This window comes from Lissotriton helveticus, chromosome 7 (genome assembly GCF_964261635.1).
Source record: "Lissotriton helveticus chromosome 7, aLisHel1.1, whole genome shotgun sequence".
Lineage (NCBI taxonomy): Eukaryota > Metazoa > Chordata > Amphibia > Caudata > Salamandridae > Lissotriton > Lissotriton helveticus.
Genome location: NC_136068.1, coordinates 1079121401 through 1079140252, shown reverse-complemented (window position 1 = coordinate 1079140252; position 18852 = coordinate 1079121401). Strand labels below are relative to the sequence as shown.

General features: G+C 46.8%; 1 protein-coding gene across 2 annotated transcripts in view; it reads right to left on the bottom strand.

Annotated features, from left to right (window-relative positions):
* The window catches only part of RNF213 (ring finger protein 213), a 2973532-nt gene that overhangs the window by 536562 nt on the left and 2418118 nt on the right, over positions 1-18852 (bottom strand). For both annotated transcript variants that reach the window (XM_078654076.1, XM_078654077.1), the window contains exon 52: positions 15811-15845. In XM_078654076.1, coding sequence (XP_078510202.1) covers positions 15811-15845 — 35 coding nt within the window. The remainder of the gene's footprint in view (positions 1-15810; positions 15846-18852) is intronic.

The following is an 18852-nucleotide window of genomic DNA, read 5'->3' as shown; positions in this document are numbered from 1 at the left end:
GCCCTGGCTGCTGTGTCTGCAGCGTCTAGCGCGCATTTGATGGAGGCGTTAGATATCAACTTTCCCTCCTGTATTAGTAATTCTGCCTGTTCTTTATAAAGGTCAGGTATATGCTGGAGAAGGTGCTCAAGTGTGTCGTAGTGTGCCCTGTCATACCTAGCTAACAGGGCTTGAGTGTTTGAAATTCTCCATATGTTAGCTGCTTGAGCAGCTACTCTTTTGCCAGAAGCTTCCAAAATTTTAGACTCTTTGTCTGGAGGTGGTGCTTCGCCAGTAGTTTCAGAATTAGCACCTTTGCGTGCATTGGATACTACGAAGGAGTCCAAGGGCAGCAGCCCCTTAATATATGTAGGGTCCCCTGGTGCTGGCCTGCATTTCTTTTCTATCCTGGGGTTAATGACTCTTGCCCTAGTAGTTTCTTTAAATATGTCCCCAGCGTGTTTAAGCACTCCTTTCAACATTGGCAATGTTTTGACAGATCTTTCAGAAGTGTTGAAAGTGTCAAAAAGGAAGTCTTCTTCAATGGGGTCCGCATGCATTTCCACGTGGTGGTTGTATGCCGCTCTTTCAATTAATGCATTGAAGGCTGCTGTGTCCTCTGTAGGTGAAGTTTTTACAGGGTACGCATTATTGTCAGGCGTGGGCTGAGAGTCTGCAGGATCTACAGCATCAGTCCATGGTTGATTTTGGTTATCTTCATTGTCCACTGGATAATTATACCGTTCATTATCATCATATTACACATCCTCATCTGTGTGTGAGGGTGAATATGTATAGGTTTCTTGCACCTGTGGTCTGATAGGCTCAAAGAGAGTTGGAGATGTAGAAGAGTCTCTTTTCTTTTTGAGTGGTATTTTGTAGTGTTCAGCAGAAGTGTCTGGTCTGATTTTCCTTTTTAATAGGGTAATTGTGCCAGTATCTGGGTCCACATACAGTTTGGACTGTTCTTCTGTTGAGGGCTCTTGCTCTTCATGTGCTTGAGCTCTTTTCCTTTGTATAGGCTTTTTTGTGTGTGTCGGTTCGATCTCCGTTGTTGGTTCGACCAACCTTTTTCGCACGTGCACCGGAAGTCCGAATTTTATCGGTCCGAGGGTCTTCTGTGCTTCGACAGTTGTTTTCGGCTGCATGACTTTTTTCGATGCCGTGATTGGTATCGACGTCGACTGTTTTTGTTTGGTCGAGAACCACTTTTGTGCTTGGCGTGGTCCTTGGAGCTTGTTGCTTCGGAGCGATATTTTGCCTCGGCTCGATCGATCCTTTGGCTTCCACCCTTGTCTTCGGCTCGAGTGTTCTTGTTTGCAACGTCTTCGGCTTGTCGACTTTTTGTGTTGGTTCGACAACCATCTTCTGCTGGAGTCCTTTGTTTGTGTTGCTTGGCGTCGGCATCGATCTTGTCGGCTCGACGGCCTTTAGTTTAGGCATGTCCCTGGGCGTACTGGCTCTCGGCTCAACAGCCCTGATATGCGACGCTTCTCTCTCGGCGGCCATTTTGTGTTTGGTCGGCGCCGATGGATTTGCGTACTTTGTTCCGAAGAGTGGGAACTCTATTAGTTTCGGTTTCTGTTTTGCTTCAGGAACTTTTGGTCTCGATATTACCTTGGAATGGTAATGTTGCACCGATGGCTCTTGCCTTACATTCTTAGCCGGGCAGACTTGCGGGGCTATAGAATCGATGTTTTGATCCTGGCCAAGGCCTTCCGGCGATGCCTCGACCTGAGCCGTTTGAAGCGTTTCATTATATGTACTGGGCGCCGTACTCACGGTTGGCCCTACGTCCTCGCCGGGGTCGTCCTCGACGGCTCCAATACCTTGATCGTCGTCCCCTACCTCGACGATGTCGTCTTCTTCGTCGATGTAGTAGTCGGAGTCATGTTCCGACCCCTGCTCCGACTGCTGGTCTGAGTCCTCAGCTTCGACGACCTCTTCGTCGTCTTCAAAGATGTTCTCCGGGTCAGGCGCTGGCTTCTGCATCGTCTGCCTCGCTGCTCTTTGAATCCGAAGTGTTTTCTTTGAACGAAACTGCGCACAAGCTAAGCAGTCGGCTTCATTGTGTTCAGGTGATAAACACTTTTTACACACAGGGTGTTTATCTATGTGTGGGAATTTAGAGTTACAATTGGGGCATCTTTTGAACGGACTTCGTTCCATCGACGAAAGGCCCCTGGTGTCGAAGGAAGGCCACATGGCCCGATTCAACGCTGTGAGTATAAAAGAACAGAAAAAAGTTGTCGCACCGATCGAATAACTATACCGACGACCCCGAAGGCCTTTTAGAATTTTTTTTAGCGATTCCGAACTCCGAGTTGGAAATCACATCTGAACCCAATGGCGGAAAAAAACAATCTAAGGATGGAGAGGATGCCCAGCGCACTGTAGTCCAGGGGAGGAGCCACCTATCTCGTGATACTTCGAAGACTCCTCCAGGACAACAATGTGCAATCATCCGGACCCAACACTAGGCGGCGATCTATGCACAGATATGAATTCAGCAGCCCACATGCCTCGAACAATGGAGTTCTCTTTTGTGTGTGTGTGTATATATATATATATATATATATATATATATATATATATCAAATCATTGCAGAACCCGATTTTCGGAAGGCACCACACGAATGCTTGAAATAAGCTCTTTCATTCTTTAATAGCATCTTGCCAGCAAAGAACATCCAACGGGAGCAATAATATACATCTTGTCAATAAATGCCAAACGCGTTTCAGGACGAAGAGTCCTTTCTTCAGTGGCTTCTCGGAGGCACAGGGAAACCGTTCTCAAAGCGTGTAATCTTTTATTCAATTTAGTTACTCCCGTCCTGGTGGGCGATGCTTCAGGCATTTTGGGAGATGAAGTCTGCTTTGTTTTACAACCCCAGTGGGTGTTATCTCAATGTCTTTTTGTCCATATATTACTGATGTTTGCACTCGTGATAGTCTCTGCCCTGCTTTATAATTGCCATTAGAGCTTCAGTGGACTCCTATCTGCTTAGAAGTCAACCTTCCGTTCGTCCCGTAATTTGGCTGCACCATCTTAGTACTGCTACGGACCCACCGGAGTAATGGGCTCCTTCCACGAACTTGGACTCGGCCGTTGTATACCAAATCATTGCAGAACCCAATTTTCAGAAGGCACCACACGAACGCTTGAAATAAGCTCTTTAATAGCATCTTGCCAGCAAAGAACATCCCACGGGAGCAATAATATACATCTTGCTTCAGGCATTTTGGGAGATGAAGTCCGCTTTGTTTTACAACCCCAGTGGGTGTTATCCCAATGTCTTTTTGTCCATATATTACTGATGTTTGCACTCGTGATAGTCTCTGGCCTGCTTTATAGTTGTAAAACAAAGCGGACTTCATCTCCCAAAATGCCTGAAGCAACGCCCACCAGGGCGGGAGTAACTACATGGAATAAAAGATTGCACGCTTTGAGAACGGTTTCCCTGTGCCTCCGAGAAGCCACTGAAGAAAGGACTCTTCGTCCTGAAACGCGTTTGGCATTTATTGGCAAGATGTATATTATTGCTCCCGTGGGTTGTTCTTTGCTGGCAAGATGCTATTAAAGAATGAAAGAGCTTAGTTCAAGCGTTCGTGTGGTGCCTTCCGAAAATTGGGTTCTGCAATGATTTGGTATACAACGGCCGAGTCCAAGGTCGTGGAAGGAGCCCACTACTCCGGTGGGTCCGTAGCAGTACTAAGATTGTGCAGCAAAATTACAGGACAAACGGAAGGTTGACTTCTAAGCAGATAGGAGTCCACTGAAGCTCTAATGGCAATTATAAAGCAGGGCAGAGACTATCACGAGGGCAAACATCAGTAATATATGGACAAAAAGACATTGGGATAACACCCACTGGGGTTGTAAAACAAAGCGTACTTCATCTCTCAAAATGCCTGAAGCAACGCCCACCAGGGCGGGAGTAACTAAATTGAATAAAAGATTGCACGCTTTGAGAACGGTTTCCCTGTGCCTCCGAGAAGCCACTAAAGAAAGGACTCTTCGTCCTGGAACGCGTTTGGCATTTATTGGCAAGATGTATATTATTGCTCCCGTGGGATGTTCTTTGCTGGCAAGATGCTATTAAAGAATGAAAGAGCTTATTTCAAGCATTCGTGTGGTGCCTTCCGAAAATTGGGTTCTGCAATGATTTGATATATATATATATATATATATATATATATATATTCACAGAAAAAACCATAGGTTTCAGGAGTTATATAGTTAGGAATTAGCTTTTACAAAACCTTTGAAATTCACTCAAAAAACTATAAGTTTTAGTGGTGTTATAGTTAGCTGGACATTTTACTCATACAAAACCATTGAAATTGCTCCTATATAGTTAGTTGTACTAACTATATTTCGCGCACCCGCAATCCACTGCTGATGATGTCACATATTAGATCATTCATGACATGGTCAGTGACATCACTGATGACATCTCAAATGACATCACTGATGACATCATCCAGTGAATGTGGTTTGCTTCGTTATTTAAATATGCATTATATATATAGCAATTTGCTTTGAAGAATGAGTGGCTATATATAAATAAATATTTGGATGGAGGATTTAGTAGCAGTGTAATTGACTGTTTACTTGACCAATTTATAATGTCTCACTAAATATAGTGGATAGTGACTAAACTGTGTGAATATCTGTATCACTTTGTCAGTTGTTGTGTAAACTGATTCTACAGTTGGTTACTAGCTATGTGAAAGTCTATATTAGTTATTGATTAGTTAACTGAGTATTTGTATGGGAGTGTGAAAGAGTGTGTGGTTCGATGGGGGGGGGGGGGGTGTGACTGTCCAAAGATGTGTGAATAGTTGATTCAGTAGATATATGAAGTTAAAACTACATGTTCTAACAGTTTGGGTGAGGGAATCTCTTTATAGGTGTGGTGATGAGCAAATATATTTCTCAAAGGTACAGGTCCAACAAACTAGAAAAATAAAAGGCAGTGTATGTGTCAGTTGTTGTATATAAATAAGTATACATAAGACACAATGACTGTGTAAGTGACCGTATGGATAACTGTATACTTGTAATAATGATTTTATAATTCACTAAGTATGACTTACTATCTAAATGAATAGAAGAAGTGGTGTTTGTATAGGTGTTTTGCTAAGTAAATATGTAAGTATGATCCATTGTTTGCATAAGTGAGTAGGATGACTTCATATGTGAATAGGATGCGTGCTGTTGTGTAATGTCGATATAGATGTATAAGTATTTTTGATAGTGTTCTATTGTTCATTGACAGCATGTATGAGTGAATCCATAGGTAAGTGATTAGATGTGTGTATACATCTATGAATCACTGAGTGGATTTTTAGATACTTGTATTGCTGTGACAATGGATTTAAATAGGATACTCTGTATTTTACAAAGAGTGATGAAAAATTGTAATAGTTTATGAAAAGGTGTATGTGATTGTCACGTGGATGATGTCATCAGTGATGTCATTTGAGATGTCATCAGTGATGTCACCGACCATGTCATGAATGATCTAATATGTGACATCATCAGCAGTGGATTGCGGGTGCGCGAAATATAGTTAGTACAACTAACTATATAGGAGCAATTTCAATGGTTTTGTATGAGTAAAATGTCCAGCTAACTATAACACCACTAAAACTTATAGTTTTTTGAGTAAATTTCAAAGGTTTTGTAAAAGCTCACTCCTAACCCTATAACTCCTGAAACCTATGGTTTTTTCAGTGAATTTCAAAGGTTTTTTAAATGCTAATTCCTAACTATATAAGGCCTGAAACCTATGGTTTTTTCAGTGAATTTCAAAGGTTTTTTAAATACCAATTCCTAACTATATAAGGCCTGAAACCTATGGTTTTTTCAGTGAATTTGCAAGGTTTTTTTAAATGCTAATTCCTAACTATATAAGGCCTGAAACCTATGTTTTTTTCAGTGAATTTCAAAGGTTTTTTAAATGCTAATTCCTAACTATATAAGGCCTGAAACCTATGTTTTTTTCAGTGAATTCGCAAGGTTTTTTAAATGCTAATTCCTAACTATATAAGGCCTGAAACCTATGGTTTTTTCAGTGAATTTCAAAGGTTTTTTAAATGCTAATTCCTAACTATATAAGGCCTGAAACCTATGGTTTTTTCAGAGAATTTCAAAGTTTTTTTTAATGCTATTTCTATTAGCGGATAACGTTTAAATATATTAATATCCTAGTGGGACCACCTGAGCAGCCCTAAGGGGTCAGGGTGTTTCTACCCTGCCCCTTTTTGTGTTCTACACGTTTGTTTTTCTGCTTTCTTGTGCCTCAGTCTACTAAGACCCAAGATGGATGCCAACACTTCCTGGTTAGAAGTGTTGACAGCCAATGAGCATGCAGCTTTCTCGGGAAAGCATGCTGATTGGCTGCCACTGTCTGTCAACACTCAAAACCAGGAAGTGTTGGCAGCCATCTTGTGCCTTGTTAGAACCAAGGCACAAGAAAGCAGTGAAACAAAGGTGTGAAACTCGCAAAGGGGCCAGAGTAGAAGCACTCGGACCCCCTAGGCCTGCTCAGGGGGTCCCACAAGGACCCCCAAGGCAAAAAAAAGAATACTTAAAAAAAAAAAAAAGTTGCGGGGTACCTCCAATTTATGTAAAAATGCTACATTTTTAAAAAACTTCTGTCTTTCTTTTTTTCTCCAGGGTACGCGTACCGGTACGTGTACCAATACGTGTACCAGGGCGCGCATCCCCTCAAAAAAAATAAATTAATAATGAGTGTGTGTGTGTGTGGGGGGTATGTGTGTGAGGTGTGTGTAGGATGTGTGGGTGTGTGTGTGGGGTGTGTGTGTGGGGTGTGTGTGTGGGTATGTGTGTGCGTGGGGGTGTGTGTGTGGATGTGTGTGTGTGTGGGGGTGTGTGTGGGGGTGGGTGTGTGGGGGTGTGTGTGGGTGTGAGGAGTGTGTGTGTGGGTGTGTGTGTATGAGGTGTGTGTGTGTGTGGGGGGGGTGTGTCAGAGTTGTGTGTGTGTGGGGGGGTGAGGTGGGGGTGAGGTGTGTGTGGGGGATGTGTGGGGTGTGTCTGTGCGGTGTGGGGGGGGGGTGAGGTGTGGGGGGTGAGGTGTGGGGGGTGAGGTGTGGGGGGGTGAGGTGTGGGGGGGTGAGGTGTGGGGGGGTGAGGTGTGGGTGGGGGGGTGTAGGTGGGGGTGTGGGTGTGTAAGGTGTGTGTGTGGGTGTGTGGGGTGTTTGGGTGTGGGTGGAGGTGTGGGTGTGTGAGGTATGTGTGGGGTGTATGTGTGGGGGGGTGTGGGTGTGGGGTGTGTGTGTGTGGGGGGGGTATGTGTGTGGGGTGTGTGTGTGTGTATGAGTAAAATGTTCAGCTAACTATAACTGGTGTCAAACCAATGTTTTTTTCAGTGAATTTAATAGGTTTTTTAAATGCTAATTCCTAACTATAACTGGTGTGAAACCTATGGTTTTTTCAGTGAATTTCATAGGTTTTTTTAAAGTCTAATTCCTAACTATAACTGGTGTGAAACCTATGGTTTTTTCAGTGAACTCGCAAGGTTTTTTAAATGCTAATTCTATTAGCGGATAATGTTTATATATGTTAATATCCATGTGGGACCACCTGAACAGTCCTAGGGGGGGTCAGGGTGTTTCTACAAGGCCCCCAAATCTTTTTTTTTCTTTAAAAAAACATGAGGTACGCGCACCGCACGCGTACCGTGCGCGTACGGTACGCGCACCGTAAGCGTACCCCGCGACTTTCTGATTTTTTATTTTTTTTGGGCCTTGGGGGTCCTTGTGGGACCCCCCCTGAGCTCCGTGATGTAATACTATGCACTAAGGGCGGTGGTGTGTTTAAAAATGGCCGACATTACCACGAGACGAGCGTGACCAAGCCGTATTGGCGAAACGCGTCGTGGATTTTTCATCTGCCGAATAAATTCTTTAACTTGAGCCCTGGGTGTCCTGTTTGTCTTCAACAATTTTGGAGATTTGTGAAATAATTACAAGCCTGCTGGTAGCTGCAACAGGACCGCCCGTGACAGCCTGACTCCTTCACCAGCATTAGTGGAGCGTATATATATATATATATATATATAAATCCAACTTGTCCTTGGCGCGCTTGACAGCACAGACAGGTACGCAAACTGCAAAATATTACCGGAGTCAGACTTTATCATTAGATGCTTTTATTTTTCCATGATGCGAAAAGTGGTGCAAGCCTTCAGACGTGTTTCGGACCATGTGTCCTTGTATGTATGTATGTATGTATGTATGTATGTATGTATATATATATATATATATATATAGATCAGCATTATCTGCATTACAAAAGGGGCCACACACTCATATGCAGACCCTTCAGTAATATCAAAGTGCCGCTAGAGAGTAGAACTAGGGAACACGCACCCCTTGTGACACTGGAAGTTTTGGTGATATGGTCACAGGTGTCAAGTCCCTCTTTAGTTAGAAACAACATTCTAATGTACCTAGGTTATTATTTATGCTTGTGCAATGTAATATCGTGTGGGGTATGTTTTTTTTTAGTAATGCATAGGTTACATACAGACCAGGCCTGATTGTATACAATATGAGGACCAAACCTAATGCGAGAGGGAAGAGCGAGTGAGAAAGAGAGAGGCTTAAAGACGTAAAAACTAATATTTTGAATGGTAATGTTAACAGTCTGTGCAAGATCGCCATTTTATTTTCAGAAAATATTTTTAAAGCTGCAAGTTGAAATTAGTCAGGGCAAACAAAACAGAGGAATTACATTTTCAAATCTCCAAGAGGCTGTCAGACTACATGCAATGACTGGAGCTGCAAGACCACCAGGCCTCACACAAATCAGGTTTGTAAGGAAAATAAAAGGCAATATTTTGCCGGCTTTCCATGTGCTTGTGTCACAGAAGAACAATTAGTGGTTTGAAAAGATGGCATGAGAAGCTGTGCAAGAGGAACCCTCCCCCTCTTCGCAAAGAAAATAATTAGAGGAGAAGTTATAAAGAGTACCAACGATTTGAGTGTAGCAGACACATGGATTGGTTGTTAGAGGGGCATGTCGAAGTACAGTTATCTGACTGCAAATCCCATAGCTTTCTGAAATACCTAGGGATAGGTACAAGGCTTGGCATATAAACAGTTGGAGAATTCTAATATCCATTCAGCCAATACATTGACCATGAGGCTAAAAATATATATATATGTACATTTTAGGTAGGGACACAACTATTTTATTAGAGAGAGTAGGAATGGGCGATGTAAAATAAATGATATATTCGTGATAATCTGCTTTTGTTAATATTATGACTGATGTATGAGCTTCTACTATGTGTATATTTTTTTCGATATGCTTTAAAATGGTGCCTTATAGCACAAGTTACTACTTGTGTAACGATATATCTGTAAGAGACATTAGTTAGTATTGGATTCCTTACCTTAGACTATCCCCAGGCGTCAGACTGGATACGGAAACTTTTGCGTAGCAGTACCCTTGCGCGTCGGTAGGCGTCGTCGGCGGATCCGCGTCCGTCGTCGTGGGCGCCGTGATGACGTCGTCGGAGTACTTAGACGCCGCCTCCGCGTGCTGACGTCAGTTCTTAGACACAGCTTTTCCGCGCCAGAACCGCAGAGCCATGTTAAAAATCAACACTGGTGCCATTGAAACTAGGGCCCAGAAAGGGGGTAACCCTAACCCTAGATATCGGTTCGCAGAACGGGGAGGATGGGTGGGTCGGTAAGGAATCTAATACTAACTACTGTCTCTTACAGATATATCGTTACACAAGTAGTAACTTGTGCATCTGAAAGAGACACGTTAGTATTAGATTCCTTACCTTAGAATAGATACCCTAGCAATACCAACCCCGGTGGTGGGTCTGCGAACCAATAATCACTCCAGAAAGCCCTGGAGGACAGAACGGCCAAAGAAGCCATCTCTCCGGGCTTGGCTGTCCAGGCAGTAGTGTCTTGCAAACGTGTGCAGTGATGCCCACGTAGCCGCCTAACAGATGTCCTGTAAGGGCACACCCCGGCCCAGGGCAGTTGCAGTCGCCGTGGCTCGGGTGGAATGAGCCCGTTATCCAACATTGGGCTCCTTTCTAGCCAAGGAGTAGCATGCCTGGATACACAAGATGATCCACCGGGAGATGGTCCTCTTGTGCACCGCTTTCCCCTTCTTAGCGCCCACGTAACTAACAAAGAGTTGGTCATCCACCCAGAACTGGCGTGTGCGATCCAAGTAAAATGAGAGCGCACGTTTTGGGTCCAGACGGTGGAGCCGCTCTTCCTCTTTAGAGGGATGCGGTGGCGGGAAGAAGGTTGGCAAGGTGATAGACTGCCCGATGTGGAAGGCCGCGACAACCTTGGGCAGGAAAGATGGCTTAGTACGCAACACCACTTTGTCCGGATGGACAGAAAGGAAAGGTGGAGTACAAAAAAGGGCCTGGAGCTCACTCACTCTCCTGGCAGAGGTGATGGCAACCAGGAAAGCAGTCTTCAGAGTAAGAAGGCGGAGAGGACAGTTGTGAAGTGGCTCAAAAGGAGCGCACATCAGAAACGTAAGAACCAGGTTCAAGTCCCACTGAGGCATCACAAACGGAACAGGAGGAAATGTGTGTGTGATGCCTTTTAGAAATCTATTTACAATAGGGGACTTGAACAAAGAAGGTTGATCAGGCAGCCTCAGAAAGGCTGAAAGGGCAGAAAGGTAGCCCTTGATAGTGCCCAGAGCAGAGCCCTGCTGGGCAAGAGAAAGAAGGAAGAGAAGAACCTCAGAGAGAGGGGCAGCAAGAGGATCCACAGCCTTTGCTGTGCACCATGCCACAAATCTGTTCCACCTGCAGGCGTATACCGACTTTGTGGAGGGACGCCTGGCTGCCAGAATGACGTTACAGACTTCAGGAGGCAAGTCAAATGGCCTCAACTGTCGCCGCTCAATCTCCAAGCATGGAGGTGGAGACTGGACAGGTTCGGGTGGAGGACCGTCCCCTGCTGCTGCGACAGAAGGTCCTCCTGAAGAAGCAGACGAACCGGGGGATCGACTGACAGACTGAGTAGCTCTGGATACCAGTACCTTCTCGCCCAGTCCGGAGCCACAAGGATGACTTGGGCCCGGTCGCGCTTGATCTTCTTCAGCACTCTGGGCAGAAGTGTTATAGGCGGAAAGGCGTACAACAGACCGCAACTCCACTCGCGACGAAAAGCGTCTCCGAGCGAGTGCCGCCTTGGAAATTCCAACGCGCAGAACTGATGACATTGCGCGTTCTCTTCGGTGGCGAATAGATCTAACCAAGGCTCTCCCCATTGCTGAAAGAGGCCTTGCGCCACGTCCGAGTTCAGACGCCATTCGTGATCCATCATGCACCGACGGCTGAGCTCGTCCGCCCTGGCGTTCAGAGAACCCGCCAGGTGTTGAGCCACCAGGGTCACGCCCTGGCGTTCCAGCCACTGCCAGAGGCGCAGAGCCTCCTGGCAAAGGGTCCACGAGCCCACCCCGCCCTGTTTGTTGCAGTACCACATGGCGGTGGTGTTGTCCGTGAACACCTGCACTACACTCCCCCGGACAGAGGGGAGGAATGCCTTCAGTGCTAGACGAATCGCCCGTAACTCCAACAGGTTGATGTGGAGCCGGGCCTCCGCCGGAGAACAGAGGCCTCTGATCTCTGCCTCTCCCATGTGGCCTCCCCAGCCCTGGAGGGACGCGTCCGTCACAACTACGTGCTCCGGTTGGGGAAGGGAGAGGGATCTGCCGCTGACCCAATCGCGGTCCGTGAGCCACCACTGCAGCTGTCTCGCAGTGCCCTCCGAGATCAGGACGTGGTCGGACAGGTTGCCCTGATGCTGGACCCACTGAAACCTCAGGTCCCACTGCAGAGCCCGCATCCGCCACCTGGCGTGATGCACCAGTAGGATGCAGGAGGCCATCAGCCCCAGAAGCCGCAGCGTCAACCTGACCGAGACCCGGGATAACGGCTGAAAGATGGGAATCAGAGCCTGAATATCCCGGACCCGCTGTTCGGGTGGATAAACCCGAAACCGCGCCGAGTCGAGAACCACTCCGATGAAAAGGAGCTTCTGAGAGGGGCACAGGTGTGACTTCGGCACATTGATGGAGAACCCCAGCAGGTGCAGGAGATCTGCCGTAGTCTGGAGGTGGCTGACGACTGTCTGGGGCGAGCCCGCCTTCAACAACCAGTCGTCGAGGTAGGGGGAAGACTGAAACCCCTAACCTGCGCAGATGAGCTGCGACCACCGCCATCACCTTTGTGAACACCCGTGGGGCGCTGGTAAGGCCGAAGGGGAGCACAGTATACTGAAAGTGCTCGTGGCCAACCGTGAACCGCAGGTATTGCCGGTGGGCCGGCAGGACGGGGATGTGGAAATAAGCGTCCTGCAAGTCCAACGCTACCATCCAGTCTCCTGGGTCCAGGGCAGCCAAGACCTGAGCCAGTGTCAGCATTTTGAACTTCTCCTTCCGGAGGAAGCCGTTGACGTTCCTTAGGTCCAAGATAGGGCGTAGGTCCCCTTTGCCCTTCTTGGGTACCAGAAAGTAGTGGGAGTAGCAACCACACCCTACTTCTGGCCCAGGATCGCGCTCGATGGCCCCTTTGGCCAAGAGGGCCGTAACTTCCTCCTGCAGAAGTCGCAAATGATCCCCCGATACACGGTGGTTCTGCGGTGGCATGGCTGGAGGAGTCGCCTCGAAGGGGAGGGAGTAGCCCCTTCGGACGATTTGCAGCACCCACCTGTCCGAAGTGACAGTGCGCCAGTGGAGGTGGTGATGGCGAACCCTGCCCCCCCACTGGCGTCACATGGGCCTGAAAGCACGGACTAGGAGGGTTTTGAGGTGGATGCTGCGGGGGAAGGTGTGGACTGACCTCGCCGTTGTCCCCGACCGCCGGGACGGCGGTTCCCACGGCCGCCACCGCGTTGGGTATTACCTTGCGGAGCGTGGCTGGCAGCACGTGTGGGTACACCCCTTCCGTGGCCACGAAAGGAGTGAAAGGCAGCCGATTGCTGGCGCGGGGCCGAGAGGCCCAAGGAGTTGGCCGTAGCCCTGGAGTCCATAAAGCGCTCAAGCGCATGGTCTGCCTTGTCGCCAAAGAGGTGACGGCCATCAAACGGCATGTCCATCAGAGTGTTTTGGACATCGGCCGAAAAGTTGGCGGACCTCAACCAGGCGTGGCGTCTGACCGCCACCGTCGTTGCCATCGCTCTACCTAGTGAGTCGGTGGTATCCAGCCCACACCGGATAGAATATTTGGCTGCATCCCGGCCCTCCACAAGGGCTTGGCCGAGTTTGGCCCGTACCTCCAACGGACACTCTGGCAGCACTTCCGCAACCGTATCCCACAGAGAGTGGGTGTAGCGGCCCAAGAGGCATGCGGTATTGGAAGACCGCAGTCCCAGACTAAGGGACGAGAAGATCTTTTTACCGTACTGCTCGTACCTCTTGGATTCCCTGTCCGGCGGCGCCGACGGGAATGCGGTCTGGGAATTGGAGGCCTGGATGACAAGGCTCTCGGGGGTGGGATGGGTGGACAGGAAACATGGGTCGCCCGGGGCTGGGCGGTGGCGTCTGTCCACGTTCCTATCTACGGGCGAACCCGTAGCGGGATTGGACCAAGTGCCCAGGAGAACGTCGGTCAAGGCCTCATTAAAGGGCAGCAGAGGCTCGGCCGAGCTTGACTGCGGTTTAAGGACCTCAGTGAGGAGATTAGACCTCACGGCCGCGACGGGGAGCTCAAGGCCCAAGGCCTTGGCAGCCCTCATCAACATCACACTGTAGGTTGCCCCCTCCTCCGAAGCCACGGTAGGAGGAGAGACAAAACCAGTGTCTGGAGAGGTGTCCAGGCCACTGGCCTCCCCAAGGTCTCCTGCCTAGTCCTCATGAGACTGACACTTTCGGGTCAGAGGGTCCTCAGACCCCTCCCAATCCCCTTCATCACCCATCTCCTGATACTCGGGGTTCTCAATCGATGGGGCCTGTTCATATAAGTGAAACTCCCCAAACGACATCTGGAGCGGCGCCCATCGGGGCTGTCCCTACGTCGGAACAGGAACGAAGGAGGTATCGGGGACGGCGCCGCCCGAGGGCGCCGCCGGAGGAGACACCCGATGGTCCGACGCCGGGGAGGTCGTAAGGTCCACCGGCGACGGCCCAGATCCCGAAGAAGGTCTAGCGGGGTCCCGCGGCGCCGGGCCCGAAGGCGCCAGGGGCGCCAGTACTGCTGGACCCTGCGGCGCCGGGCCCGAAGGCACCGGCGGGATTGTGGGGCCCTGCGGTGCCGGGCCCGAAGGCGTCGTGGCCGAAACACCCGACGACGTCTTCCACTGGGCTTGGCCCGGCTCCGCCTTCCGCTGGGCCCAAAGGCGCCGCGGAGCCCCTCGGAGGAGAGAGTTTCCTCATGGCCATGAGGAAGCGCTCGATCTCCTCCGGCGTCGCGTCTAGCCCAGGGACCGGAGGGTGTGGAGCTGGACGTGGCGCCCGCAACTCCGACGGAGCCGCGGGGGTGGTGTCCGAAGAGCGATGACGCCTCTTGGACTTCTTGTGCTTCTTACCTGACGACGACTTCGACCCGGAGGAGTGCGGCCTACTCTCGGAACTGTGGTGGCTCCGAGCCCGCGACCTGTCCCTCGACCTCCCGTGGGACCGAGACCTCTCGCGGCGCGGGACCGACTGCCGGAATTCGAGTCGCCTGCGGGACCGCTCCCGCCTGGCTTTCGAAGAGAGGGCCTGGCAGTCGGAGCAGGCCTCGTCGTCGTGGTCGACGCCTAGACAAGTTAGGCACAGGTGGTGAGGATCCGTGACCGACATCGTGCGGTCGCAATCCTCGCAGTGCTTAAAGCCAGGCTTCCCTACGGCACCGATCGGAGTCGTAGACTTCGAGAAATGATCAAAAATGATCCAAAAAGTTAGTCAAAAATTGACCAAGGGTTACTGCTTTTTCCAGATCTGCAGAAAAAAGAAGAACTGACGTCAGCACGCGGAGGCGGCGTCTAAGTACTCCGACGACGTCATCACGGCGCCCACAATGCCGACGACGGACGCGGAGCCGCAGACGACGCCTACCGACGCGCAAGGGTACTGCTACGCAAAAGTTTCCGGATCCAGTCTGACGCCTGGGGATATTCTAAGGTAAGGAATCAAATACTAACGTGTCTCTTTCAGATATGTAAAGATACTGGACCAATTATTTTTTAATGACAATTTCTTTTTATGTTCTTTGAATGCATGTTGGCAATGTGTATATACATTTCTCTTTTTTTGATGGTCATTAGTGTGTTAACTGTTATTCACGGCTCTCCGCTGATTTATATGTGCTTTCCTTGCAGTACCATTTACATGAATGCTTGGCTGGGGTTCATCTGAGCCTGCATGGGCTTTAATATTACTTGAATAGATGAGATCATAACGTCTATGAATTGCAAGTGACCTAATCCTTTGCAGAAGGTTTTGCATTTTCACGTACCTCCTTGTACCCCCTCATTCATTCTTCCTTTTCTCCTCCCACTGTAGAGTAGATATTCCCCGTTTTCCTGACACTCCCCCTTTCAACTCCCAAACTTGCACCTAAAACATGCACTTATATGTGCGGAATTCTCAGCACTTGTGGAAAACTGTCTACATGAAATGTAGGAAGAGGAAAGGAAGAAATGATCTACTGGCCAAGAAACATAATGGTTTTGACAAGCACATAATATTGTAATGCATGTTTTCTGTACATATGCATGCATTCTTTTTTCATTATTTAATAGGTATATGGATGTGAAAATATCTTCTATATTAGCCCTCTTTCCCACACCTTTAAAGATGTTTCTTCAATAAACCCCGCTTACCTCTCCAACTGTGCAGTAATGACCATTTGGACACTCTGTTGGAAGAAATAAACAAAAAAGTCAGCAAGAAATGCTTACTCATAACCAAAACTCCTAAATCATAGTTTTTCCTAACAAATGTAAGGATGGTGCGATCATCTGCTATTTTGGAGATATGGGTTTAATTTCAACTGTACATTTGTTCAGACAGCTTTATAACTGTTCTTCTTTTTTCTGAAATAATATCATGCACAATTAGTACCCCATATGCATTTTCATTAATCTATTGCTATGACAACGAGAGAACATTCTGTCTTTTTATTTCACCCTGGCTTTCTTTGAGCACCCCAGAAGAACAAGTTAAAAATTCAATAGAGATAAAAGATCTGAAAGATTCAAAACTATAGGATCTTGAAACAATTTCCATCTAATTTAAGAATGGAATAGAATAATCTCACTTTCTGTATTGGACAAGCCCTCACCACCTCCAAGTAGCGCACAGAAATCGCTGAGTTTGTTAGTAGTTACTAGATAAACATCCTCACTCAGTCGCTCACTCATTGAATCTGAAATGAACAGCACGTGGCAAAAGAAGCACACCGACTGAATTACTAGGGTAGATGAACAAATTGTCCGCATCATATATGAGTTGCTAAGCCATAAATAAGGAAAACGTGTATGCAATATGTTTTTTTCTAGCACCAAAGCACACCAGGCAAAAGCACCTGCCACCAATATCATCAAAACCCTTCGAGTCATCCTCTCCCATCTTCACTTAAGGGGAGAATATCAATGGGAAAATCATTCGCATTTTTGATTGCAGGGAAATGCATCACATTAGATGAAACAACCACTGTACCTATGATGACGGTGTTTAATAGCCTGTGGCAAACATGATGGGGGAGGGGGGAGGGGCTTCATAACATGCCTCTCCACACCTCCTACCAACTCCATCACAGGACAGAATATCTTGATTGGTCATAGAGGAACCAATATGAAAGACTGGAATGAGGTTGGTGAAGAGTGCTCATCAACACTACTTAGGAAACTAACCTCAGTGGCTATTCTAAAAAAGTAAAGAAGCAGTCTCAGAAAGTCGAATACGATGAAAAAAATACTTGAGTAACCAGGTGCCCTTAAAAAAAGCTTATAAAGCAGGGCTGGTATGGTCTGATAACCATCCAGAGAGCAGGAATGGGGCAATCTCCCAAAGCCAGAGACATGTAAATTTCCTTGAGAGGCAAGAAGATTCATGGACTATTTTTTTGACAGACAACTGAACATTAAGTTGCATAAGAGGAATAGGGTTGTGACTGATTGGTGCATTCACAATACACATGGATTGCAAAAATATAAATAAAATCACTGTTAAAAACTGGACTTTTTATTCTTTTAGCTCTGCTGTGACGATAAGATAAAAGTAAGGAAGCATAACTAATTTCCTTTCAGTAGTTTAAGAAGGTGCTATCGATTTGTGATCGTCACAATTATTGCCAACTTATTTACTTAATATCTGTGACTCCTTTCCAACAGCTGTTGTTTGTCTGATTCATTGCAGTGAAGCTGTATCTGTTTTCTTGTATATCATCATTTATTGCTACTATGATGTCTTCATGTTTCATAAAATATTTGGTCTATGGGTAAAATTAGCAATCAAAATTGTTGGTGGACATTATACAATCCGTAGTGTTACTTGCACATAACTGCGGAAGGTTTTCGCACTAAAAAGTGACAGATAAATTCAGCAGCATGACTTCAAAAGCAATCTACTCTGTTGAAGTATTGCAATGTGCACCTAGTGCCACAAAAGTAGACAGTCAAAAATATATTTGAGAACCCCTGAAGGAGCAATACCCGTCTATGACCACCTTGATCCCTTGTCTGACTTCACATGTTTCCTGAAACAAAGCCATGTCCAGAACATTTGCTTTAAACTTCCAAAAGGAACAATGTGCTCGTCAGTCAGCCATGTTGTTTGAGGACTGAAGCTCCTGCCAGCAAGCTGTTTTGGAATAATCCATTAATGTGTCAATAACTGTAGCTGAAGCAGTTCATCTTTGCTAAATACATCTTTAGACTCTGCACTGTTTTCCTGATGGAGCAAGTCTAGGATTTGGGAGAAATCATTCCACTCTTTTATTGTAGCTGCCACAGATCCTTTATGCAGTGCTGATTAACCCACTGAAGGAGGGGCCTTATCTTGAGTGTCATATTGGAAAGATACCAGGCACCTGTCTTAATCACACACAACTTAGGCTTCATAACAGATAAAGGCGGAGCATTTTCATATTTTTGGGCAGCAGCCAGAGCAGGTCATGAAAACTGATTCTTTCTCCTGCTCCTCTATGCCAGAAAAATCCAGAACCAACTCACCAAATGGTAAAACATGAAGTTTGGCCTGGACCTGAGATTGGTAATGTAAAGTAGGAGTGGAAAAACTAAATCGGAATCTATCAGAGCAGAATTATGCCTAAGGGCTCAAGTACAATTTTACATGCAGTAAAATTCTGAGCTACTATAAGTTCTAGATGGAGTCACATGCTCAACACCAATTTACCTCACTGGCTGAATTGAGGCCTGATTCAAATGAGGTGGACGTGCTACTAAATAAACACTGTTGCATTGCCTATGAGCATATTAAGTCTCTTTACTGTATGTTAAAATACTATGGATTTCCATCATTATTGGAAAGAATGATTCAGGCAAGTGAAACTTAGATATGCTCAGTACTTTAGAACCAGGGCTACACAATGAAGAATTAGCACTCTGTTTAATTCCCACAGAGAGGGAATAAAACTAAATCAGAGAACAGAATTGTTAAACAGCTTTTCCTAAAAAGCCCCAAGCCAAGTTTCCTTAGGATAACAGACATGGAACCAGAAGGGTACTGTTTATTTATAAAGTTTTATATAGCGTGAACTTGATCCCGAAGGATATCAGAGCGCTTTACAATTTAGGCCTAGAAATGTCGGTGAAATCAAACAGAACTTCAAATGTTAACTGACAACTTATGAACACAACACTTTTATTCTTTTTACTGACAAATAACTTCATACATTCCAT